Here is a 25715-nt window from a genome sequence, read left to right as displayed (position 1 = left end):
AAGAAACCTCTCTCTTTTTTTGGCCTCTTTCATACTACTGGGAGTCATTTGTTTGTAGTGGCAATGCTTGATTGCTTTAATTGGCTGTTAGTCTGGGCTGGAAAGGAAAGTGAGGAGATGGCAGGGAGTAAATAACTGAGGCAGTATTGGGTTAAGGGCAACCTTTGGTCACCTTATTCAGACTTGTACTGGGTCATTGGAAATAAACTTTAGGCTTGGCATGCACATTTGGGGGCAAGGGGGGCAGGTCCAGTAGGGCTACTCTGCACTTGTCAAGCTCACCAGGAAACTTAGAGAAAGAAGGAAGTATCCCTTCCAATTATTTTATCTGCATCACTGAGTATCACCTGTAAAGATGCCCTGCTGTCAGGAGTGACACGGTTTTAGGGAACTTGTCTTCATACACCACATTTTGCTTAGGCTAAGTATAATTTGTTTTGCAGGTCCCCTAAAGGGTCATATTAAATAAACATAATTGTTTTCACCACAGTTAGTTTCTTGGCTCTTCTGTTGGTGTGTTGGCAGAGTCCTTTGCACATATGTCCTCCTTGATTTAAAAACAGATGCCTTTATTCCATGCATTAATAAATACTAATTACTACAGGGACATATAGAAACAGCAGAGAAAAGGCTTACCCTGCTTCTAAAGATTTTCTCCATTTGGACAAAGTTTCCCCTTTCAAACCATCCTCAACTTTCTCCAGTTTGCCTTTGTCAGGCAGAATGAACCAGGCAACAGCACCTCCTTTGTAAGGAAGTTCAATGACCCAGCAGGAAAGACTTTCATCACGTACATGTCTAAAATAGTCAGTTTTCTTCATCATGTTGACTTTCACAGTTGTCTTGTCATCAACAAAAAAATCTTCTTTTTTGGTATTTCGAGGAACGAATGGACTTTCCCACTCATCTTAGAAAAAAGGAAGAGTTAGTTGCCTATTTGAGAATTAACCTTCAGCCATGTGTATGAAAGCAGTGTGTTGAATCAGGAGAGTGCAGACAAAGGAGAAAGATTGCCAAGCGTAAGTCAACATGCTATTGGTGTTTCAGAACATGCCCAATCGCCTTCTAAATCCAGCCCGCAGATGGTCAGCGTAGTTTTTACATGAGTAGAATGTTTCTTTTTATTTAAAACGCATCTCTGGGTTATTTGTGGGGGCTGCCTGGTGTTTTTACATGAGTAGAATGTGTGCTTTTATTTAAAATGCATCTCTGGATTATTTGTGGGGCATAGGAATTTGTTCATTCCCCCCCCTTCAAAATATAGTCCAGCCCCCCCCCACAAGGTCTGAGGAACAGTGGACCGGCCTCCTGCTGAAAAAGTTTGCTGGCCCCTGTTTCAGAAGATAGCAAGGGAGATAAGAAATGGGAATAGTGGGGTCTCATGGGCCCAAACGTGGACTGAGTCAAGGGGAGCTGCTTCCTGTCTGGTAGATAAAAATCCAGGGGCAGGGACCTTGGTGCCCTCTGGATGTTGCTCGAGTTCACCACCATCAGTGTCAGCCAGTGTGCCCAGTGGTTAGGGATGGTGGAAGATGTAGCCCAAAAACATTTGGAAGCCTGCAGGTTAGCCATCTCAGCCTCATCCCGTGTCCTTTTCTAATGCTGCATTGAATGCTACATATTTTGGGACGTTCAACAGTTTTCAAGCCACCCCTTAGCAACTGGTAACTTGGCAGGCAATGATGACAAAGTTATGTACTTTAGTTAGCAAAGCTTCCTTTGTTTTGAAGGGATACTCCTTGCAACCCAGCCAGATGGGTGGGGAATAATGATAATGATGATGATGATGATGATGATGATGATGATAATGATACTGTCAGAGCTGCTTGAAGATCCTAGCTCACAGAGGATCACGCTAGCCAGCGAGCATTAAGTAAAAGTCTTTATTGAATTACAGTTTCCATTCTCACGCTGCTGCGCGCAAACTCTACGTCTAGTAGCTAGATCGGCGAAGCTCCGTCTGAGTCTCCGCCCCGTGTGCACCAACTTAATATCCTAGCCTTGCTCCACCTTTTCCGCCTGACTGTCCTCCTCTGGGTCCCTCTACCCCCCGGGGCTTCTTCCTTCCGGGATTCTTCTGACGCTGACCCGGACCCTCCTGCCTCCTTGCGCCGGGCTTTAGGACCTGGTTCCCTTTCGGGGCTGCTTACTGCGCCGCCTTCCTCTGCATTTGAACTTGGCGCGCGCGCCCAACCTTCCACCTTCCTCTTAACCGTTTCTTCGCTCCCCGATGGAGGTGTGGCCACTCCTGACTCATGCCCTCCCTCCTGTGGTGAGCTGCCAGCGCTTCCCCCCTGGCTCCCTTCCTCTTCCCTGCTTCCTGGCGGTGACGCTGGTCCCGATTTCCAGCTGCTCCCCCCTGAGTCCCTTCTGGCTCTATCTTCCTGGGGTGCCCCCCTTGACTCCCCCCTTGCCCTGGCCACTGGTGCTCCTTTCTGTGAATCCTCTGATTCACTGGAAAGACTAGGAGATCTCGGGTCGTCGTCATCACTCATCTTTTCTTCTGCCTCCTCCCCTTCGCTCTCTGTTTCCTCCCTTGCCCGTGCCTCTGCTCCTAAACCCCTGACATCCATCCCCCCCTCGAAGCCCCCCATTCCCCCCTCCCCTCCTTCCGGTGCTGGAGCTGGGGGCTGCTGTTGCAAAGGGACGAACGTCGGATATCGGTCGCTTCCCGTGGCGGGCCTCCATCTGAAGTCTTCCGGTTCTTCCTCCCTGCTCTCGTCGACGACGGTCACCTCCGCTTCCATCTCTGTGCCGCCGTGCTCGAAACCAGGGTCGTCCCCGAAAATGTCCATGTCCGTCTCTCCCTCACTTCCTCCTGGCGGCGTTGCTCGTCCTGAGCATTCCAGCCACTTTCTGCGGAACTGCTCCTCTGGCCTATCGTCCCACCAATACGAGGGTTCTGAGGCGGATCCCGAGGGTGACCCCTCCGGGGAACGGACGTCTCGTGTCGGTTCCTCGTCCGAGTCGAACCCCCGGAACGTGCTGGCCGAAAGCGTGGGCGTGAAAAGCCAGTCGTCGAAAAAGTCTGCTGGCATAGGTCTATGTGGGAAGAGGGCATGAAACTCGTCTTTGAGCAGAGGTTCGTCTAAGGCGTAGCCCGGCACCCAGCTGTTCGCACTGGCCGGGGTGCCCTCCTTGGCGAGAAAGTATTCTACCCCCTCTTCCCCCCATCTGGAGTCCCAAATCTCCGTGACTTCGTTGATGCGCTCCTTCTGTGCCACTCCCGCGTGCCCTGTTCTGTCTCTGGCCGGACTCGGCGCCGTTCCGGGTTCCTGGAACCTGTGCGGTGCCTTGTAGGGAGTGAGCACCGATCTGTGGAATACCGGATGCATTCTGGAACCCTCCGGAAGTGCCAGTCTGAAAGCTACCGGGTTGACTTGCTCTTCGACTTGGTAGGGCCCCAGTTGCTTATGCCCTAGTTTCTTCTTGGCCAACGACCTGGCCGGCACTGCGTTGGCTGCTAACCAAACCCAGTCTCCCACGTGGAGCTCTTCTCCAACCCTTCTGTGCTTGTCTGCTTGTACCTTGTATGCGTGCTTGGCCAGCTCCAGGTGGCGCCTCAGCTGATCGTGGACTTCCTGCAGCTCCGACGCGAACGCATCTGCTGTCTGCGGCTCCCCCTCCCCCATTCTTTCCAGTCCCGGGAAGGTTCTGGGGTGCCTTCCGTTGTTGGCGAAGAACGGCGTGACCCCCGTGGACACGTGCTTCGTGTTGTTGTAGGCGAACTCGGCAAGCGGCAGGTAATCCACCCACGTCGCAGGCTGTTGATTTGCATAACATCTCAGGTACTGCTGCATGATGGCATTGACCCGCTCCGCTTGCCCGTTGGTCTGCGGGTGTCTCGCCGACGCCAGGTTGATCTTGACGTTCAGGAAGCCCATCAGCTTCTGCCAGAAATTCGAGATGAACTGCCGCCCCCGGTCGGACAGAATAGACCGTGGCAGACCGTGAACCTTGAACACGTGGTCTATGAACAGTTTGGCGGTTTGCTCCGCCGTGGCCACCTTAGCACACGGAATGAAATGGGCCATCTTGGAAAACAGGTCCACCACCACCAGCACTGCCGTCTTGCCCCTTGAGCTGGGCAGATCCGTGACAAAGTCCAGGGCCACCCTTTCCCAAGGTTCGACCGGAGTTTGCAGGGGTTCCAACAGTCCGGCCGGCGGTTTGTGCACTGGTTTGGCCCTCTGGCATGTGTCACACCTCGCCACGTAGTCTGCGACCTCCCCTCTCATTCCAGGCCACCAGAAATCCCTGGCTACTAATTCCACCGTCTTCTCCTTGCCAAAGTGCCCGGCCGTGGGCGCGTCGTGCAGCTGCTGCAGCACCTTGGCTCGAAGTTCGTCTCCCGGCACGTAGATGGCCCCTTTACGGATGAGCAATCCATCTCTTAGCTGGAAACCGTCGGCCGCTGCCTTGCCCCTTTGCACCTCTGCCATCTTTGCTTGTGCGAAGGAGTCCCCCTGCAACGCTCGTCGCACCGCCTCTAGGTCCACGGTCGCCGCGGCGCACGCCCACACTGTCGGTGCGAAGATGTGCATGGCGGCCGCTGGTGTTGCGTCCTCCAGATACTGTGGCTTACGGGAGAGAGCGTCTGCCATGATGTTGGTGTCCCCCGGGACATACTCTATTCGGAAGTCGAAGTTCGCAAAGAACTCAGCCCAACGTATCTGCCTCTGGTTCAGGAACTGTGCCGTGCGCCAGTGCTCTAGATTCTTGTGGTCCGTGCAAACCTGCACCGTGTGCTTGGCGCCGATCAGAAAGTGCCTCCACGCCTTGAACGCTGCGTGAATGGCCAGCAACTCCCTGTCCCATATGGTGTAGTTCTGCTCGGACTTGCTGAGCTTCCTGGAGTAAAACGCTCCCGGTCGCCACACCCCCTGCGGGTCTTTCTGCAGCAGGACCGCCCCCACGGCTCTGTCCGAAGCGTCTGTCTCCACCCTCATCGGCTTGCTGGGGTTGACATGAAGCAGCTGCTCTTCCGACGCGAAGAGACGCTTGAGTGCCTGAAAGGACTGCTCCGCCTGCTCTGTCCAAATGAACTTCTTTTTCTTGGAGCTAAGCGTGTCAGTGATGGCCGCCGTCTGCATCGCGAAGCCCTTGATAAACTTGCGATAGAAGTTCGCAAAGCCGACAAACCGTTGGACCTCCTTCCGGTTGCGCGGGCTCTTCCAATCCAACACCGCTCGCACCTTGGCGCTGTCCATGGCGAGCCCCTTGTCAGACAGCTTGTAGCCCAGAAAATCCACCTCCGTCACGTCAAATTGGCACTTCTCCAGCTTGGCGTAGAGCCTATGTTGCTTTAGCCTGCTCAGCACTTCCTTGACGTGTTTGTCATGCTCCTGCTGCGACTCCGAAAAGATCAGGATGTCATCTAAGAAACAGACGCACGTCTTGTAGAGAAGTCCCGCCAACACGTGATGCATAAATGCTTGAAAAACGTGGGAGCCATTTTGCAATCCAAAAGGCATAACTCTATATTCGTAGGTCCCCAGTGGCGTGAACATGGCTGTCTTCCACTCATCACCCTCCCGCATGCGAATGAGGTTGTACGCCCCCCGCAGGTCCAACTTGGTGAACACTCTGCCCTTCCGTACCTTTGCGAGGAGGTCGTCAATGCGGGGCATGGGGAAGTCCGATGGCCTAGTCCCACTGTTCAAAATCCTGTAATCCACTACGAGTCTCTTTTGGGGCGTGTCCCGCTTCTTAACAAAGAATACGGGACTGCCCCCCACTGCCTTGGACTCCCGGATGAAGCCGCGCTGCAAATTATGATCAATGAACTCCTTGAGTTCTTGCAGTTCGTCCTCTGACATGGAATACAGTCTCCCTTTAGGCAGCGCCGCCCCCGGCAGCAGGTCAATTTTGCAGTCATATGGTCTGTGAGGGGGTAGCCTGTCTGCCTCCTTCTCGCAGAAAACTTCCAAAAATTCAGCGTACTTGTGGGGAATCGCTTGCAGCGTGCCTAGCAGCAGCTGTGACTCCTCTTCCTCTCCTTCCTGCCTGGGCACGATGCAGTGTTCAGCACAAAAGGAAGAGCCGAAGGTCAGCTGCCTCTGGTACCAAGCCATCGTTGGGCTGTGCTTGTCCAGCCAACTCATGCCCAATACAACGGGCGTGTCAGATAGTTGAGTGACGTTGAAGCTGATGATTTCTCTGTGATTCCCAAGTCGCATCACCATTGGTGGCGTCTGCTTCACCACTTGCCCCCCGAGCAGCTCCCTGCCATCCACCGTGACAACCTGCAGGGGCAGTGTGGCCGGCAGCAACTGCACAGCGTGCCTGTCGACAAAGTCCTGCCCTATAAAGTCCGCATTGCTGCCTGAGTCAATGGTGATTGGCACGTCTATGGTGATTCCATTGGGCAGCTGGAGAGATGCTGTGAGCCTCACTACTGGTTTGGCGGGAGGGGGTTCACGGGCTGTAAAATCTCTGGGGACTGCGTCACTAACACGTCTGGCTGGGCCCCAGTGCCTCTTCCTCCAGCCAGACTGCGTCGTTTCCCTGCTGTGGTCCTCCTTGCTGCGTTGCTGCAGTCACCATTGCTGAGGCTGCAGTGAGCTTGTGGGGCCTCTGGGGACACTCTTTTGCCATATGCCCTGGTTCCTCACAGACGTAACACTTCCTGTTCCCTCTAGGAGGCTTCGCTCTCACTGCTGCCGGTGCTAGGGCTCTGGTTGCTGACTGAGCCCTTGCACCTCCAACCTCCATAGGTTTGGCTCCTCCTCCTGGCGGAGGCGTGGATTGCGCCCGCGCTGCTTCTCTGGGAAGGAAGGAGGGGCCCCCGGCTGGTTCGCGCCCTCCACGCCCTTCGTCCTTGCTCCACGGACGTCCTTCCAGCCTCACCCCCACTGCCAGTGCCCTCTGAACGACCTCCTGGGTGGTTCGGGGTCTCTCCCCCCTCGCGATCTCATCTTTAATCGAGTTGTGCAGTCCCTCCCAAAAGAGGTCTCTTACAGGAGCCGAATCTCTGTCCCATTCCAGGGCACTGACCAAGGCGAAAAAGCGGGCATGATACTGCCTGACGCTGGCCCTCCCTTGTCTCAGCCCATGCACCTCCTTCCGTGCAAGATCCACGTCAATACTTGATAAAAAGCACCCATCCATCGCTTTAATAAAGGCATCCGCATTCTGGAGCGCCGGATCCTTATCTCTCCATAAATTGCGTAGCCATGCTTTCGCATCCCCATGCAGATGGGACATGATGAACCCCACTCTCTCTTGTTCATCTCTAAAGTCTTTATGCAGCAGTTGCAGTGCACACAGTACGTCGGCTCTAAAGTTGGGATACTGTTGCAGGTTCCCATCGAAGTGAGAGACCAGCCCGCCTGTCCGTCTCGCCAACCCAATTCCCTCCTGCCGGGGTGTCTGCTTTGTCAGCACGTCTAACCTGACCTGGAGATCCCTGCAGGCGGCAGCTGCCTCCTCCTCTCTCTTCCTGGATGCGAGAACCTCGGCGTTCAGTTGTGCCACTGCTTTTCTGAGGTCCTCTATCTGCTGCTCAGCCGTCATGTCGTCTGCCGTTCGTGAGCTCGCTAGTAGGCACCTGTTTCTCTCCCCTCCTCGAGGCTGTAGATGCCCACAATGGCGAGACGGAGCTTACTGTCAGAGCTGCTTGAAGATCCTAGCTCACAGAGGATCACGCTAGCCAGCGAGCATTAAGTAAAAGTCTTTATTGAATTACAGTTTCCATTCTCACGCTGCTGCGCGCAAACTCTACGTCTAGTAGCTAGATCGGCGAAGCTCCGTCTGAGTCTCCGCCCCGTGTGCACCAACTTAATATCCTAGCCTTGCTCCACCTTTTCCGCCTGACTGTCCTCCTCTGGGTCCCTCTACCCCCCGGGGCTTCTTCCTTCCGGGATTCTTCTGACGCTGACCCGGACCCTCCTGCCTCCTTGCGCCGGGCTTTAGGACCTGGTTCCCTTTCGGGGCTGCTTACTGCGCCGCCTTCCTCTGCATTTGAACTTGGCGCGCGCGCCCAACCTTCCACCTTCCTCTTAACCGTTTCTTCGCTCCCCGATGGAGGTGTGGCCACTCCTGACTCATGCCCTCCCTCCTGTGGTGAGCTGCCAGCGCTTCCCCCCTGGCTCCCTTCCTCTTCCCTGCTTCCTGGCGGTGACGCTGGTCCCGATTTCCAGCTGCTCCCCCCTGAGTCCCTTCTGGCTCTATCTTCCTGGGGTGCCCCCCTTGACTCCCCCCTTGCCCTGGCCACTGGTGCTCCTTTCTGTGAATCCTCTGATTCACTGGAAAGACTAGGAGATCTCGGGTCGTCGTCATCACTCATCTTTTCTTCTGCCTCCTCCCCTTCGCTCTCTGTTTCCTCCCTTGCCCGTGCCTCTGCTCCTAAACCCCTGACATCCAATAATAATAATAATAAACGGAACAATTCATAGCCTTAAATATTGATTACTTATCTTTCTTCAACATACCTTTGAAGTAGATATAGTTCACAAGAACCATCATGGTGTTTGGATCTAAGCCTCTTACTACTTCGCGTATTTTTCCTTTAGTGTTGGCCTTCACAAAATCATTTATCTGCTTTTCAGCCATGACATTGTCTTTGAAGTTAACAGCAAAGATCTCAGATTTGTAGAAACTTTGGAGATCCTTATTGTACCTAGTGGCTATTTTGATGCCCTTAGCTAGGTACAAGCCGTTCCCCATGTTCACTATGCCATGATGATTTGACCTGGTCAGCACCTTGAGGAGCTCTTGAAATCCTTTATGTATCATGCTTGTGTCAATTTTCTCCAATCCAAGTCCTTTGTAAATTTGCTTTTCGGTGTTTCCTTTAGCACCCATGCCGATCATTGAAAATGCCATGGAGATACTCATAGGGGAGAAGAAGATATTTTTGCCACCCTGGAGTGAAGCTACTTGTCTGGAGACCTTTCTGGCACCTTGACGTGAAGTTATGAATTTGGAGAATTTAAATGCAAAGTCAGCAATGCTGGAAGCTAGCTTTTCTTGAAGTGGATCTTTATCTCCATGACCATTGTGGACTTGAAGGACAATCAGTAACAAGGAGAGGAGGATGGTTGGTTTCATTGCAATTTGAGATTCACTAAAAAGAAAACGCAAACACCACCAGACAGAATGTATTAGCACTCTCCTATGGAAATATACTTGAATAATTCATTTTGGTCAAAAGCAAAATTTACTGGGAATGAGTCATCCTCATGTGTTGCTTGTGGCATAGTTCTACAGAACTATGTAACAGAAATACATACAGGTCCCACAATGCATTCCCTCGAAATCATTTGTTAGGTGAGTGTTTGCATATAACAAGTTGACAGTTTTCATTATTTCCTTTGGGAACTTTTCTAATCAGGGATTTGTCCAATCCCTCTCTCCATTCTCCCCAAGGTTTCTTCCTGAAATGACTGCTACCAGATAGCAAAGAACAAAGAAGTAAGGAACTGGGAAAAAATTACCTGTTTAGATAGCTGAATCTGCATAGTGCATAGCAAGGTTTGGGCATAATTCCTTATGTTTGGATAAGTGAATTTTCACATATGGAGCAGGCAGGTAGTGGTAACCGCATGTAATTTACTTTGTATACAGAAGGATATATGAATCTCTATCATATATGCCTTTCAGAATTTATAATAATTTGGAGCCAAATTCAAATTTCTTAACTACTTCCACTAAATAATTTGGTTCTACACAATTAAGTGCTTAAAAAAATTCCAAGGGAGAGACTTGCTAAAGTGTTTTTGTTATGTACTAAGCTTGGATCCTAGAAAAATAGGCAAGTAGGATCCTAGAATGCAACAACTGATTGGCCTGCAGGAAAAGATCAATCAGGCTCCAGGAGGGAAGCAGAATCAGGACTCATTGTGTAAATAATGTATATTAAACCCTGAGATTTGGGGAGCAATTCAATCACTGTTTTACAAGCTGCAATAAAAAGCATGAAATCACTACAGGACTCCGAGTATATTTCAGTTTTGTTTTTGATTTGCTTTTGCTTTTTTACTAAAATGAAGAATGTTTGATGATTTTCTTATTGGATCAGTCATTCTTTGCCCTGGAACAAAATCAGTTTGTTCTAGGTATATATAGCTGCCAATAAACGTTTTTAATCCATTGACCAGACTGGCCATAAAGATGTTATAGTTTAGATTTAACAAAGAAATCAGTTGGTATGAGTCAAAATTAGTGGGGCCCATGTGGGGTGTAGAAATAGCTACTATTCTTGAATGCTTCTAAGTTGTTTGTTAAAACTATGTTGAATTCTCCTACTAGCTACATATGTGGTGTGTGCAATTGTACATACAGTGGAGTTCGTTTTTACTTCTTTTCCAAAAATTCCAAGTTTATGGCTCCTCCAGCTACCCTGCTAGAATCACATGAAGCACTTCCCACACCTAGGAATCAGCTGCTGAGTTTCCAATTCTCACACTATTTGGATCTTAGCAGACAGCCGCCTTACTGTGCCCTGATTGGTCCATTTGCTTTTCTAAAATAAATAAATTGTGATGAATTAACACTTCATCAGCTGGGGTTCCCTCTAGTTCATCATCCTTGCCAGTGATGTAGCCCATCATCCACAACCGGCTTGCCTTATATTCTGTCTTCCTCAAAACCGATGCAAGGTGTCCTAGTTTGGGGACTGTCCTGAGCTGCTTCAGCCACTCAGGCAGCTTCACCAGGCCCTGATGTTAAATGCCACCTTTTAGAGTCAGCCACTTCTGCAAGGGGGCTGGTGGCCTGATGTTAACTTGTACCTCTCCCCACTCACACGCATTCAGCTACTTGTCTCTGCCCCACGTACCTCCTCCTGCTTTCCCCTGCACTTTCATTGTCTAGTTCTACTTCTCCCCTCCTTAATTTGGAAAATCGTGAACATTTTCACCCTGTCCTTTTTGGATGGTGTATTGTGAACAATTACTTTTCAGTTCCTTTTTATACATACCTAGGTTTCCCCCCAAAACGTCCTGTAGTGCCTCTTATTACTTTGGCACTTGCTCCTTTGGGCTGAGATGTTTGCTCTTGCTTCTTGCTTGTAGAGTAAGCTCTCTTCTCCCTAGGTTGCCTTCCATTTATGAGCCTGGCTTGCTTCTACCTGCTGCTGCAGCAGCCAATTGGGTAAGGACACCTACCTGGTTTGTATCTGATGCTGCGCCAGCCGATAAGATCACGACTTGATGCTTTGAAAAACACAAATATGTGGTGGTTCAGTAATTCAACTGCATCCAGTTCCAATGAACTGTAGTTAAACAGTGGGGTTTAGGAAAACTTAGCCCCCAGAGTATGGGGAGTTTTGCCAGCGAAGTTCAAAGTGAATTGTCATTGAGTAGGGATTAAAGGGAGGATGAACTTCGTTTCATCACTCCAGAGATTGCAAAAACCATGAACTAAAGTGTGATGTCACTCCATGGTTTGAAAAACACCAATATGTGGTGGCCAAGCTACTGAACTGCATCCAGTTCTAGTGAGCTGTAGTTTAATAGTGGGACTTATGACAGCTCTGCCCCCAGAGTATGGAGAGTTTTGTCAGTGGAGTGCAGAGTGGATTGTTGTTGTTGCTGGTATCCATATGTCTCGTGAGACAATGGAGTGTGCCTCAGGGGGCAAAGTCAAACCGCTGTGTTAGCAGCACCAAAGTGACTTCCCTGGGGTGCAATCCTAGGCAGTGTGATTAAAGGGAGGATGTGCTTAGTTACATACATACATACATGATGCTGGTTAAACCACTGAGCCTCTTGGGCTTGCTGATTGGAAGGCTGGCGGTTCAAATCCACACAACAGGGTGAGCTCCCATTGAGGAGATTTTACCCCTCCCATACCCAAGAATCTCCTGATGATCTCCTGATGGTCTCTGCTGACTCTGGGTTCTGTATATTCTTTCCTTCAACTTCCAAATTCGTAATAGTATTAAGTTTTTGTCTTTTTTTAATTTGCCAAGCCAACAATTTTCTACACTTATTTGCCAATTCAAATGTATTTTGCCTCATTTGTTTAATCTTCCATTCTATTTCCTGATTCATCAGCTTCATATATTGTACTTGGTATAGCTTTATCTCTTTCAGGATCTCCTGTGACTTTGGTTTTACTCTCAGTTTCTTCTCTCCTTCCTTTATTTTCCCCAGGATTTTATCCTTTTTTTCATTCTGAATTCTCTTCTTAATTGCATTCTGTTGTATTAGGAAACCTCTCACAACCGCTTTGCTTGCGTCCCAAATTACTCTTTTTTCCACTGTAGTATTCATGTTTATCTCAAAATAGTCTCTTAGAGTTTTTTGGGCCTTCTTGGTCACCTCTTCATTCCTGAACAAAGTATCATTCATCTCCATCTAAAGGAACCCATTGGCATCAATTTCATTTCCATCTTCACAACATTATGGTCAGAACAAGTTTTGGGGCAAATCTCTACTTTGCTGATCTTCGGAGCCAATCCCCTGGTTACCCAGATTATCAAGTGTTATATCTTGGGGGGGGGGGACCAGGTTCTTGTATGTTTGTCTTCCCCAATTGTAGTAGATAAGGAAAGCGTTGATTTCAGGGATGTTGTTTCGCAGTTGCCATCTCTCCAGTGCTGTACATGTACGCCGATGGGCTTCACTGTTAAAATTACTTTTATGCTTTCTAACAAACTCCATCTTTTTCCTCTGTGTGGATATACCATTTGTAGGCATCAGATGGACACATGCTAATTTTGACTCCAACTAAAGATCATTTTGTAGGGAGCACGTCTGTGGGTTTCACCCAGGGTCAGCAAATACTCATGTACCAGTATGTTACACCATTGTTCCATTAAAGATGACCACCCTCGGGATAAAAGTGATGACAACTATCTGAAAATATCTCAAAGTAAAATTGACTTGGGCAGAACATTCTCCTATCAGGTTGTTTCAGCAGCTGGCAGCAATAATGTTTTGTTTTCCATCTTTGTTGTGCTGCTTACTGAAGGATAAGATTACCACATTGTGCCAGCTTTTGTCAAGACGTGGCTTTAACCAAAGGAAGGTCAATGGGCAGGAAATAGAGATTTCCATCATTTCCTCCTCAAGCCCAGCAGAGCATTAGTTAAAGATGAACAAGTTCTTCTAAAGATTTCTTTTAAAAAATACTTCCAGGTTTGCTGTGTTCTGGAGGCGATTTGTTCTTCAACTAAGCTGTTCAGGAACCAAGGTACCACTGTATATGAAATAGGTATACCATAGAGTTGATTGGAGGTTACGTACACACACACAGAGAGAGAGAGAGAGAAAATGCACTTAATTATAAATCTTACAGTCACATCTTAATCTTCTTTAGAAACTGTATTCATTTTTTCGAATGAGCTATGGCTGCTAAAAGAAACAACCACCTGGAGCTCAGCGTTGCAAATGAAAGGCAAGAAAAAGTAAGGAGCAAGCAAAGCAAGAGGGGTTCTTCCTGAAATACCTTTGTACCCAGAAAGCAACTGAAGAATAAGAATTTGAGTATACTCTTGTTGAAACCAGCACTGAGGGATAGGACAGGATTTGGAGATATTTCTGGAAAACATACAGAGGGAAAAGAGGATGTCAAGGAAAGTGAGATTACTGCAATTGATGATATAAACTAGCAGAAAATTAGGCAGGAAGAACAATATTGGTGATAAATCATGGAATACTTTATTGCCTTGGTCAGAGTTCTTGCCACCAAAACTTGGCATTCCGTGATAGGGCGTGTTGAATTTTTAATTTTCAAATTCCAAAAATGGGTGAGGGGTGCAAGATGATTTGGGAATTCAAAAGATTGGTTAAAGTAATATAGTTTTGCTTGGTAAATAACTACTTTTTAACGTTTTTGTGGAATTAAAAGAAAACATCATTAGATCCTTTAAATCTATCCAATTACCGCCCGGTTTCGAATCTTCCATTCCTGGGTAAGGTGATTGAGAGAGCGGTTGCTGAACAGCTTGGTAGGTTTCTGGATGAAACATCTACTCTCGATCCATTCCAGTCCGGCTTCCGCGCTGGTCATGGGACCGAGACGGCTCTGGTCGCCCTAACAGATGATCTCCGCAGGCAGCTGGATAGAGGCGGGTCGGGGCTGCTGATTCTTCTAGACCTGTCAGCAGCTTTCAACATGGTCGATCACGAACTCCTGGACCACCGCCTTGCCGACGTGGGGATCCAGGGCACAGTCCTTCAATGGCTGCGCTCGTTTCTCTCTGGTCGGGGACAGAGGGTGGCGCTTGGGGGGGGAATTGTCATCGCGCCACTCCTTGGTGTGTGGAGTGCCTCAGGGTGCGATTCTCTCCCCGATGCTTTTTAACATCTTTATGTGCCCCCTCGCCCAGCTTGTCCGGAGTTTTGGGCTGGGTTGCCATCAGTATGCTGATGACACCCAACTCTATCTGTTGATGGATGGCCATCCTGACTCGGCCCCAGACACACTGACCAGATGTCTGGAAGCTGTGGCTGGATGGTTACGTGGGAGCCGGTTGAAGTTAAACCCTTCGAAGACAGAGGTCCTCTGGCTGGGACGGAGCGATGTGGGATTGAGGGGGCAACTCCCATCTCTTGCGGGGGTGCAATTAGTGCCAGCATCGTCCGTGAAGAGTTTGGGTGTAATCTTCGACACCTCCCTTTCCATGGAGGCGCAGATTACAGCTATAACAAAGGCGGCATTTTTTCATCTCCGCCAAGCTAAGCAGTTGGCCCCTTATCTCTCTCGCCCTGACCTAGCCACTGTGATCCATGCGACGGTCACCTCCAGACTGGATTATTGTAACTCGCTCTATGTGGGGCTGCCCTTGAGACTGACCCAGAAACTCCAGCGGGTGCAGAATGCCGCGGCGAGACTCCTTACGGGGTCTTCGCTGCGAGATCATATCCATCCGGTGCTGTACCAGCTGCACTGGCTCCCGGTGGAGTACAGGATCAGGTTTAAGGTGCTGGTTTTAACCTTTAAAGCCCTATACGGCCTAGGACCCTCGTACCTACGGGACCGCCTTCCTGGTATGTCCCACAGAGAAACTTACGGTCTTCAAATAAAAACATCTTGAAGGTCCCAGGCCACAGAGAGGTTAGGCTGGCCTCAACTAGAGCCAGGGCTTTTTCGGCTGTGGCTCCGATCTGGTGGAACGCTCTGTCACAAGAGACTAGGGCCCTGCAGGACCTGACATCCTTCCGCAGGGCCTGCAAGACAGAGCTGTTCCACCAGGCCTTTTGTCAGGGCGCAGCCTGACCCCCTCCTCTGGCAATCTGCACAAAATTTTGCCTGATGGTTGCCATTAATTTGATTTTAATTTGATTTAATTAATTTTATAATGAATGTTTTAGAATGTTGAACTATTTTGATTGTTGTTAGCCGCCCTGAGCCCAGCTTCGGCTGGGGAGGGCGGGATATAAATAAAATTTATTATTATTTATTTATTATTATTTTAAAAAGTGTGCTTTAATTTTTGTGAAAAAATGTGTGTCAAATTCCATAAAAATCATAAAAAAATGATTCCCAAGTACTTGCAATTATATTATATATTAATAATTATATTATTGTTATTCTCATATTTCTCTACATGCTTTATATTGAATTGCATATTACAATTACACAACTACACACACAACTAATGTTGTGCTATATCTGCATTTGCTTCTTTTACAGGTTGAAGACTCTTCATCGGTGTGTTAAAAATTACTTGTCGGGCAATGCTACTACTACCATCATCCTAACCAGTAGGATTTACCAAGCTAAATGTTGTCCAGACACAACAATAATAGCAGATTTGAATTCCTTATGCCCAAAATGTATTTTTAAGACCCCTCACTGAAGAAATTTGCAAAAAATTCCACCCCCTAAAATGGCATACCCTAGTGGCGCAACTGAGAACTTGTAAAGTGCAAGCAATGGATTTTTATTTTTTTAAGATTATCTAGCCCTTTTTGATCCTATCATGAATGAGACCACAAGCTAAACATGCGTCAACAGTGTGATGCAGTGGCAAAAAAAAAAGCTAATGCTATTCTAGGCTGCATCAACAGAACTATAGTGTTCAGGACAAGAGAAGTCACAGAACTGCTTTATTCTGACCACACCGGGAATACTATGGCTAGTTCTGGGCACCACAATTTAGGAAGGGTATTGATAAGCTGGAATGGGTGCAGAGGAGGTAAACCAAGCCTCATGAGGAACAATTGAAGTAACTATGTTTAGCCTGGGAAAGAGGAGATATCATAGCCATATTCAAATCTCTAAAGCGGAGGTCAGCCAACTTTTTCAGCAGGGGGCCAGTCCACTGTCCCTCAGACCTTGTGGAGGGCTGCACTATATTTTGAGGGGGGAAATGAACGAATTCCTATGCACCACAAATAACCCAGTGATGCATTTCCCGGGAAAATAAGAGGCTCACTATGTCAGGTTCCTATTGGAAGACCGGACAAACGCTAGAACATTAGCAGTGGCAAAGTTTTTATCGGTGCTTGCAAGAACCAATGATCCCTATCTTTAAGTCTGAACAAAATGCTTGTTTAACCTGGAGGTAGGCTGTCTGAATTGTGCATTGCTTTGTAACGATTTGTTGGGTCTCTGGACCGTAATAAAGATTGATGATGGTGATTTTAAATAAAAGCATACATTCTACTCATGTAAAAACACCAGGCAGGCCCCACAAATAACCCAGAGATGCATCTTAAATAAAAGGACACATTCTACTCATGTAAAAACATGCTGATTCCCAGACTGTCCGGGGGACAGATTTAAAAGGTGATTGGGCCAGATTTAGCCCCCAGGCCTTAGTTTGCCTACCCATGCTCTAAAGGGCTGTTATATGGAAGATGGTGCAAGTGTGGTGTAGTGGTTAAGAGCGGTAGACTCGTAATCTGGTGAACTGGGTTCGCATCTCCGCTCCTCCACATGCAGCTGCTGGGTGACCTTGGGCCAGTCACACTTCTCTGAGTGTTTCTTGTGGGGGAGGAAGGGAAAGGAGAATGTTAGCTGCTTTGAGACTCCTTCGGGTACTGATAAAGCGGGATATCAAATCCAAACTCTTCAAGCATGTTTTCTCCTGCCCGGGAGGGTTGGACTCGATTCAATGGATTCAACTTCCAAGAGAGGAGATTCTGACTGAACATCAGGAAGAACTTTCTGACAGTAAGAGCTGTGGTGGTGGGGTTTATGACAGCTTAGCCACCCGGGAATGGTTGACACTGTAGTGCATTGTAATTCACAGAGCATTAGAAGGAGGATGTGGGTATAATAATAATAATAATAATAATAATAATAATAATAATAATAATTTATTATTTATACCCCGCCCATCTGGCTGGGTTTCCCCAGCCACTCTGGGCGGCTTCCAAAAGAATATTTAAATACTGTGATACATCAAACATTAAAAGCTTCCCTAAACAGGGCTGCCTTCAGATGTCTTCTAAAAGTCTGGTAGTTGTTGTTCTCTTTGACATCTGGTGGGAGGGCGTTCCACAGGGAGGGCGCCACTACCGAGAAGGCCCTCTGCCTGATTCCCTGTAATTTGGCTTCTCTCAGTGAGGGAACCGCCAGAAGGCCCTCGGTGCTGGACCTCAGTGTCCGGGTAGAACGATGGGGGTGGAGACGCTCCTTCAGGTATACTGGACCGAGGCCATTTAGGGCTTTAAAGGTCAGCACCAACACTTTGAATTGTGCTCGGAAACGTACTGGGAGCCAATGTAGGTCTTTCAAGACCGGTGTTATATGGTCTTGGCGGCCGCTCCCAGTCACCAGTCTGGCTGCTGCGTTCTGGATTAGTTGTAGTTTCCGGGTCACCTTCAAAGGTAGCTCCACGTAGAGCGCATTGCAGTAGTCCAAGCGGGAGATAACCAGAGCATGCACCACTCTGGCGAGGCAGTCTGCAGGCAGATAGGGCCTCAGCCTGTGTACCAGATGGAGCTGGTACACAGCTGCCCTGGACACGGATTTAACCTGTGCCTCCATGGACAGCTGTGAGTCCAAAATGACTCCCAGGCTGCGCACCTGGTCCTTCAGAGGCACAGTTACCCCATTCAGGACCAGGGAATCCTCCCCACCTACCCGCCTCCTGTCCCCCAGAAACAGTACTTCTGTCTTGTCAGGATTCAATCTCAATCTGTTAGCCGCCATCCATCCTCCAACCACCTCCAGACACTCACACAGGACCGTCACCGCCTTCACTGGTTCTGATTTGAAAGAGAGGTAGAGCTGGGTATCATCCGCATACTGATGAACACCCAGCCCAAACCCCCTGATGATCTCTCCCAGCATGTAGATGTTGAAAAGCATGGGGGAGAGGACAGAACCGTAAGGTTCACAAGTGAGAGCCCAGGGGTCTGAACACTCATCCCCCCCCCCACCACTTTCTGAACACGGCCCAGGAGGAAGGAGCGGAACCCCTGTATGAAAGTGCCCCCAGCTCCCAGCCCCTCAAGACGGTCCAGAAGGATGTTATGGTAGATGGTATCAAACGCCGCTGAGAGATTCAGCAGAACTAGGAAACAGCTCTCACCTTTGTCCCTAGCCCACCGGAGATCATCAACCAGTGCGACCAAGGCAGTTTCAGTCCCGTGATGAGGCCTGAATCCCGACTGGAAGGGATACAAATGGTCCGCTTCTTCCAGGCGTGCCTGGAGTTGTTCAGCAACCACTCGCTCAATCACCTTGCCCAAGAATGGAAGATTTGAGACTGGGCGATAGTTGGCCATCGTGGCCGCATCTAAAGATGGTTTTTTAAGAAGCGGTTTAATAACCGCCTCTTTCAGCGGGTCTGGGAAGGCTCCCTCACGGAGGGAAGCATTCACCACCCCATGAAGCCCATTGCCCAGTCCTTCCCGGCTAGCTTTTATAAGCCAGGATGGGCAGGGATCAAGGAGACAGGTGGTTGGTTTCACTCGTCCAAGCAGCCTGTCCACATCCTTGGAGGTAACAGCTTGGAATTGATCCCACGCAATTTGACTAGACAGGACTCTAGCACTCTCCCGCCCCGGCCCTGCTCCCACGGTGGCGTCTACCTCTTCCCGAATCTGAGCAACTTTATCTGCAAAAAACTTTGCAAAATCATTGCAGCAGATCATGTGGCCTGTACTGGGCCCCGATGTAGCAGGTGGTTCCGCTAAATTGCGGACCACCTGAAAAAGTCTCCTGCTGCTGTTTTCTGCAGATGCAATAGAGGCGGTGAAGAAAGTCTTCTTCGCTGTCACTACCGCCACTTGGTAGGCTCGACACTGAGCTCTAACCTGTGTCTGGTCAGCTTCAGAATGGGTCATCCGCCACCGGCTCTCTAGCCGTCTCAACGATTGTTTCATTGCCCTCAGGTCCGGGGAAACCACGGGGCTGTCCGGGCTCCATGCAATCAGAGAGGGCGCTTCGGAGCCAAACAGTCAATAGCCCTGGTTAACTCCACATTCCAGCGGGCCACCAGGGAATCAGCTGAAGGGCCATCAACATGGGATAAAGCATCCCCTACCACTCTCTGTAAACCATTTGGATCCATTAAGTGGCGGGGGCGGACCATCTGAATCGGTCCCACCTCCTTGCAGAGGGGAAGGGTTGCGGAGAAGTCAAGTTCCACCAGGAAGTGGTCTGACCATGGCACTTCTTTCGTTTTACTTTTACTTAGTGTCAGATCACCAACATCCATAGAGGTAAACACCAGGTCCAAGGCATGTCTGCGGCTATGGGTTGGGCCAAACTTATTCAGGGACAGCCCCATGGAGGCCCCACTTTCCACGAAGTCCTGAGCGGCCCTTTGTAAGGTCATGTCGGCATGAATATTAAAATCCCCTAGGACAACCAAACTAGGTGTCTCCAGGAGAACATCCACCACGACCTGAAGCAGCTCGGACAGGGAATCCTTGGTGCAGTGGGGAGGTCAGTACACCAAAAGGAATCCTGTACTGCCCCTATTGCCCAACTTCCAGAACATGCACTCAGAGAACTGGGTCTTCCCAATAGGACACCTGGTGCAAACTAATGACTTCCTAAAAATCACTGCAACCCCCCCTCCCCGCCCACAAGGCCTGGGTTGCTGTGCGTAAGAGAAACCTGGTGGACAAGCAGCGGCAAGAACAGGTCCATCTGCTTCATCCAACCAAGTCTCTGTTACACATGCCAGGTCAAATCCTCCATCCATGATCAAGTCATGGATGGCAGTGGTCTTATGAATCATTGACCTGGCATTGCACAGCAGCACCTTCAGGTCATGTAGGTCAGGGTAGTTGCAGGCCCTCTGGGAATGCAAGAACTCTATATGGAAGCCTTAGATCTAAAGCTATATTTCTGTTGGTTGCATGGAGAAAGTCTACTAGCATTTGCTTGAACATGAGTAGAACTCTCAGGGATCCTGGTTAATCAGGGTCCCCAATCACACCCTGGAGTTTACCTGCATTCAAGTGAATGGGAGTAGAAGCCTCCCACACATCTGCATCATTTTCAAGTGACCTTTAAAAAAAGGTATTCCTGATCTTAACACGTGTTAACAAAAGGACCCAATTGCTACATGGTTCCTGAAGATTTTGGGAGATTAGAAGAGTTGGGAGATGCTTCTGAGAAGCTGGACCTGGTATAGCCAACCAGTCTAATCCCAATTTTCCATCTCTCTAACTTTTATGAGGTTGCCTTAGTTTTGACAGTAATTTCTTTGCAGTAGGGCTCTAGCTCAGTGATAGAGCATCTGCTTTGCATACAAAAGGTCCCTGGAGGCTTTCTTATCTATAGGACAGATATGGCAGGTGCTTCTGAGAAGCAGGAAGTGGCATGACTAATTTGTCTAACTCCATTTCCCCATCTTTATCACCTTTAAGAGAGTGCATCAATAGTTCAGTGGGAGAGCACCATGACTGAGCACTTGCAGAAAAACTATGTGCTCATCTCTTGATGACTTTTACTGACAATTGAAGGTGGCGGCCAGAACATAAAAGGGAAACTGGTCTGTATCCCATGACATCAATGAGCCCTACAGTCTTCCCACCACAGAGCCAGAACAACATTGTAAACAGAGCTGTGGGCATTGTTTTATGTTTGGTATTGCCTAGAGAACCTTGACCAAGAAGGAGGTTATTTAGCAATTGTCGAGAAGTTTAAGGAGCAGGATGTCTGGACGCATTGCCTCATCAAGGATTTTCTCTTAGACCTGCTTCAAATATAATGAATTTTCCATATATTGAGGTCAATTCTGGATAGAAGGAGAAGTGTTCATCCTTCCACATGCGCAAACATTGCAGAAGTGTCTGTAAAGCTGCAATTGTTTCTTTGAACCTTCAGACAGGGTTATACCTCTGGCCTGAGAAGCTCCATTAGTAACAATGCAGGGTCTTTGGTTCAGTTCTTACAATATGATGGGTTGGCCTGATAGCCTACCTGACCCTTCCCCAACTTCTCGCCAGGACAAAATCATTCTGAGTCATTTTCTCAGAGGAGTTGGGGTGTGGCAAATTCATCCCCACTTGAGGTTGGGAACAACATTGTACTAGGAGATTTTTGCCTTCATTGTAAGTATCCCTCATGAAGAATAAATGAGAAAGCTATAATTCTTAATCAGTTATTAGGAAAAAGAATAATTGGGAAAGAATTTGGCCAAACCAATAACACATCCACTTGGGCCCCGCTCTAGCAACCCTAATCCATGTTTACTTTAAAGCCCCTCCTGCAAATCATTGTGATTGGGATGCACTGCTAACATAATTCACTGTGATTAAAAGCTAGACCTGTCCTGTCAAAATGAAGGGTTTCACTTGCTTCACCTGTTCCCTTCTATAGCCCTGGGCATTTCCTTAGTCAGTGGTTTCATTTCTTAGGGGGGGAAAAGGGCAGCAATGAATTGTTGGGGGGAAATAGTCAGCTCAGTAGACTGGACACTCCCTGATCTTCCTCTACACTCCTTGTTAATTGTGCAATCTGACTCAGTAACATGAAATCACACAATTTTTCCATGCTACGCAAGGAGCCAGGGCACATTTATGTATTTGCAAGGCAGTTCATATAAATTGCTCCCAAAACAATCCTTTTTGTTTGGCTTGTTGATCAGAAAATCAAACAATAGAAGCCATTATTTAGAAAATAAATAACTTGAGACAACCAGCTTCAACTTCTAAAGAACACCTCACATGTCCTTTCTCTTGATAAGGAGAGCTTCAGAAATGTTCTGTGTTCAAAGCAGATATGCTGCCACTGAAATGGAGCCTTTACCCAGAGGAAAAATCAACTGTGTCCAGAGCCACTGAGCGAGTCTTAGATCACCACCTGTCGAGTTGGATGGCCCAGAGAGATTCAGGGCTGTCAAGGGGTGGATTGTCAAGCAGGAAGAAAAGCTAGTCACTTTCAGGAAAACCCAGAAAAAGGCCAAGGCATAACAAACCACCACTTTTATCTTCTGGGAGAATGTAGGCATGGGGTGTGTGTGGCAGAATGGGGTATGGGGGTTCTCCTTTTCTGCCTGACCATCCTCGTTTCCAATCCACCCACCTACAACAAACACCTATGTATTTTAATCATTCATCCTTCATTCCCTTTGTTCTTTCTCATTTTGTTTGTGCTAATGTCTCTTGGAGTCCCATTGTTCCCACCCCACTCCACTGCATGTGTGCGTTAGTTTCTTGCTTCTCTGTTTTAGTTTGCATGCTCAAAGTTTCATATCAGCTGTGGCACAAATTTTTATAATTTCTCTAGAGGAGAAACTAGATTGTTGGGGTCCTGTAGGGGAGCAAGGAGGGAACCAGACAGTGGACTGATGACCTAAGCTTGGAGGCTTGTTTGTTTGCTTCTGCCCCCACCCCAATGGCTTAGCTTGAAAGAATAAGCTATAGCTCATGGTGTGCAAGTGGAGATTAAATATATTAGACCAATTACCAGATGGCATACTTCGAGAGCCATAAAACAAAGGTGGGAAAACTTTATCTCCCAAGGGTTGAATCCCCTTTGGGGTTCTCTCAGTGGTGGAGGGCACAGGGCCAGAGACGAGAGTGGGTAGAGAAATGAATGCAAGGTTTGTCTTTGTACAGTAGGCTAGTTTGTACCCCACTTTTAACCGTGGTGTGTCTGGGGCATGGGTGAATCTCCTGCCCATCACCAGTGCTGATTGCCCAACAGGACCAGCTGGGCATGGCCCCACCCAACTCTGACAATCTGGCCAGGGATACGCATGAAGGGGGTGCCGAACTCTGCCCCCGCGCTGGAGCACTATTGGGTGCCCACTATTGGATGCCCAGCCGCAATGCCACCCACTGGAAAAGGTGAGCGGTCCTCTCTTTATCCTCCAACAAAGGAAGAAAAAGACTCTATAAGACATATAAGGGCACATTCCAGCCAGTCCAAACCATTAAAGGAAGGTACAAAGGAGATCTGGTAGGGGGTGTGGCTTCGGAGAGAGTATGACCTTGGGAGAGTCCCAAGAACCAAATAGAAAGGATCTCAGAGGCTTACATTCAGCCCCATGGCCTAAGGTTCATCTTCCCTGGCATAGAGGAACAGGGAATATTTGATGGCACTGCTGTCCTTCCTCTGATCTACAAACTTGTCATACAGTGACTGAGATGCTGCTGTCAAGATCATACTCCTTTCATGCAATTAATAACATGTTTTTCAAGATTGCGATCTTAGGGATGATATGCACCACACACTGGTTAGCATGCATCTCTTTGGCTATTCATTTTCTGCTGCAGAAAGAAACACAAAATGCTTTAATAGATTTCCGTGTATCACATCAGCATTTGATTTGTTTTAGAAGGTGTGATAGTGACAGCCCAAGCATAGTAAATGAAATCTAAGTATCTTTTCACGCATGCTATATATTTAAGCGGCACTCAACTGCCAGCGCTGCAGGAAGAGCACTAGGTGACTTCTTAGTTCTTTGTGGGATCTGCAACTTTCCCGAAGAATAAGATGGCCTCAGTAAGCCAGTCCATAATTAAGAACATGAACGGGTGATTTAGTTTAATTTCAGGTGGGAGGGACGTAGGTCCAATTTCAATAAAAGTGACAGCTGCAGCTTCAGTGCCATTCTCATGGACATTTAAATAAGCTTGGTGAATAGCCTGTAAAGAAAGCAAACAAACATTAGTACAGACAGTGACCCAGAGTTAAGTATATGAGAGACTCCTGCTCCTTCAGAGGAATCCATTGAAAGTCTTTGTCGACTTTGTCACTTCTTACTCTCATGATCTCTTGATCTCACCCTCCCAACCAATCATGTGTGTGTGTAAAGTGTCATCTTGCACCTGTTAGCCTGGAGGAAGAAACTGAGAAGGTTTCCTTATGATCTCTCCTCTCCAAAATGATCCTTAATGATGTGTGATTCCAATGGTCTGTGTCCCATGACACCAATGAGCCCTATGCTGCTCCCAACACACAGTCAGAGCAGCATTTTAAAGAGTTGTGGGTATTGTATAGAAGCCTGAGGAGCAGGGTGCCTGGACAGCCTTGCCTTATTAGAGATCATATCTTAGACTTGCTTCACACATGATTTTTTCATCTATTGAGAGGAATTCTGGATGGAAGGAAATGTGAGCGCTCTTCCACATGTGAAAAATCGCACAAGTGTATCTTAAGTTGTATTTGTTTTCATGTAGAAGACACTGTGCACATGAATTTTGCTTACAAGGGAACGATCTCCATGTGTGGTGCCACATTCAAGTACTCTAAACCTCAACTTTATTTGAACCCTCAAATATATATCTGACCCAGAAAGCAACATATCAATGTGGAGTCTTACGTTCAATTCTTACACTATGTTGAATTTTGATAAACCTACCTTAGTAACCTTCACCTCAGGCTTCCCAGTAATTCCAGAGAGGTCTGCTTGGTCTGTGAATAATTCAGTTATACCCATTCTACTTAGTATCTCTATAAGATCATAGCGTCCACGAATCATTAACTTTGGAAGGTGAAGTACTATTCTCCTATTGAAAGTAGAATCAGAGGCTATTAAGATTTCACTCTTAGAAAATGTTTAGATGACACAATTTGTAGACACTTTACAGTTTGGCTAGATAAAAAATGTCAAGACTAAAGTTGTAAAAATAAGCACAACAGTGTAAAAATGCTACCTAATATTCACACAGCTTTAAATTAAAAATGTGTATTTCTTTTTGGATTAAACATTTCCCCCAACTTTTATTATGTTTCAGTCAGAGGAATGGAGTCAATATGGTGGATTTAAGCACACATAGACCTCTGCTGAATATAACATTTTGTATGTGACTACTGTTCCTTCTCTCAGATGCTAAGTGCATCAGTGGTGGTAGTGGGAGCAATTCTCCCTATGTGGTGCCAAAGGAGACAAACAGCCCATCTACAGCCTCAATACACAGTTGCTGTTTGCTTGAACCAGCCCACCGATCCAGAATGCACTACAGGCTTAGATTATCACAAACAGGCTGCATAGAAATGTAGACCACTCCCCTTAGTTTTATTTCAGGGCAGGTTTTCTTTTGGTTTCACTGCCAATCCATGGGTGAATTTATTTACTTTGCAGTGTTTTCTAAGGGACAAATCAGGGATAAAAAAATAGGACTCTTCTTTTGATTTAGACCATTGGCCCTCTTAGCCTAGTATTGTTGACAACAGGGCCAGCCTGCCCATGCAATGGGCTGAAGCATCTGCATTGGGCAGTGGCACCCAAGAGGTGGTCCCCTTGTGGGCGCTGTACCCACCCTGCCACCGACGGAGAAGAGATGGAAGCAGTGTCAGCAGCTTTCGCCAAGATCTTTTGAGAGCTAACTAGAACCCAGATAAGGAAGGTTTCGCAGGGGGTGGGGGTGGGTTTTGGTGTCAAGACAGCTGTGGGAAAGCAC

At 47.8% G+C, this 25715-nt stretch overlaps 1 protein-coding gene across 1 annotated transcript in view; it reads right to left on the bottom strand.

The window, feature by feature from the left end:
* Positions 1-23765: 23765 nt before the first annotated feature.
* Positions 23766-25715, bottom strand: part of LOC308592706 (uncharacterized protein) — a gene marked incomplete at its 3' end in the record, with an annotated part of 28517 nt that continues 26567 nt past the window's right edge. The window contains exons 9-10 of the mRNA XM_081204352.1: positions 24674-24821; positions 23766-23957 (exon numbers count right to left, since the gene is read on the bottom strand). Of these exons, the coding sequence (XP_081060478.1) occupies positions 23766-23957; positions 24674-24821 (340 nt within the window). The remainder of the gene's footprint in view (positions 23958-24673; positions 24822-25715) is intronic.

Source organism: Podarcis bocagei, assembly GCF_964188305.1.
Source record: "Podarcis bocagei genome assembly, chromosome: 1".
Taxonomy (NCBI): Eukaryota; Metazoa; Chordata; class Lepidosauria; order Squamata; family Lacertidae; genus Podarcis; species Podarcis bocagei.
The sequence above is the reverse complement of the archived record's forward strand: the minus strand, read 5'-3'. Positions and strand labels throughout refer to the sequence as shown.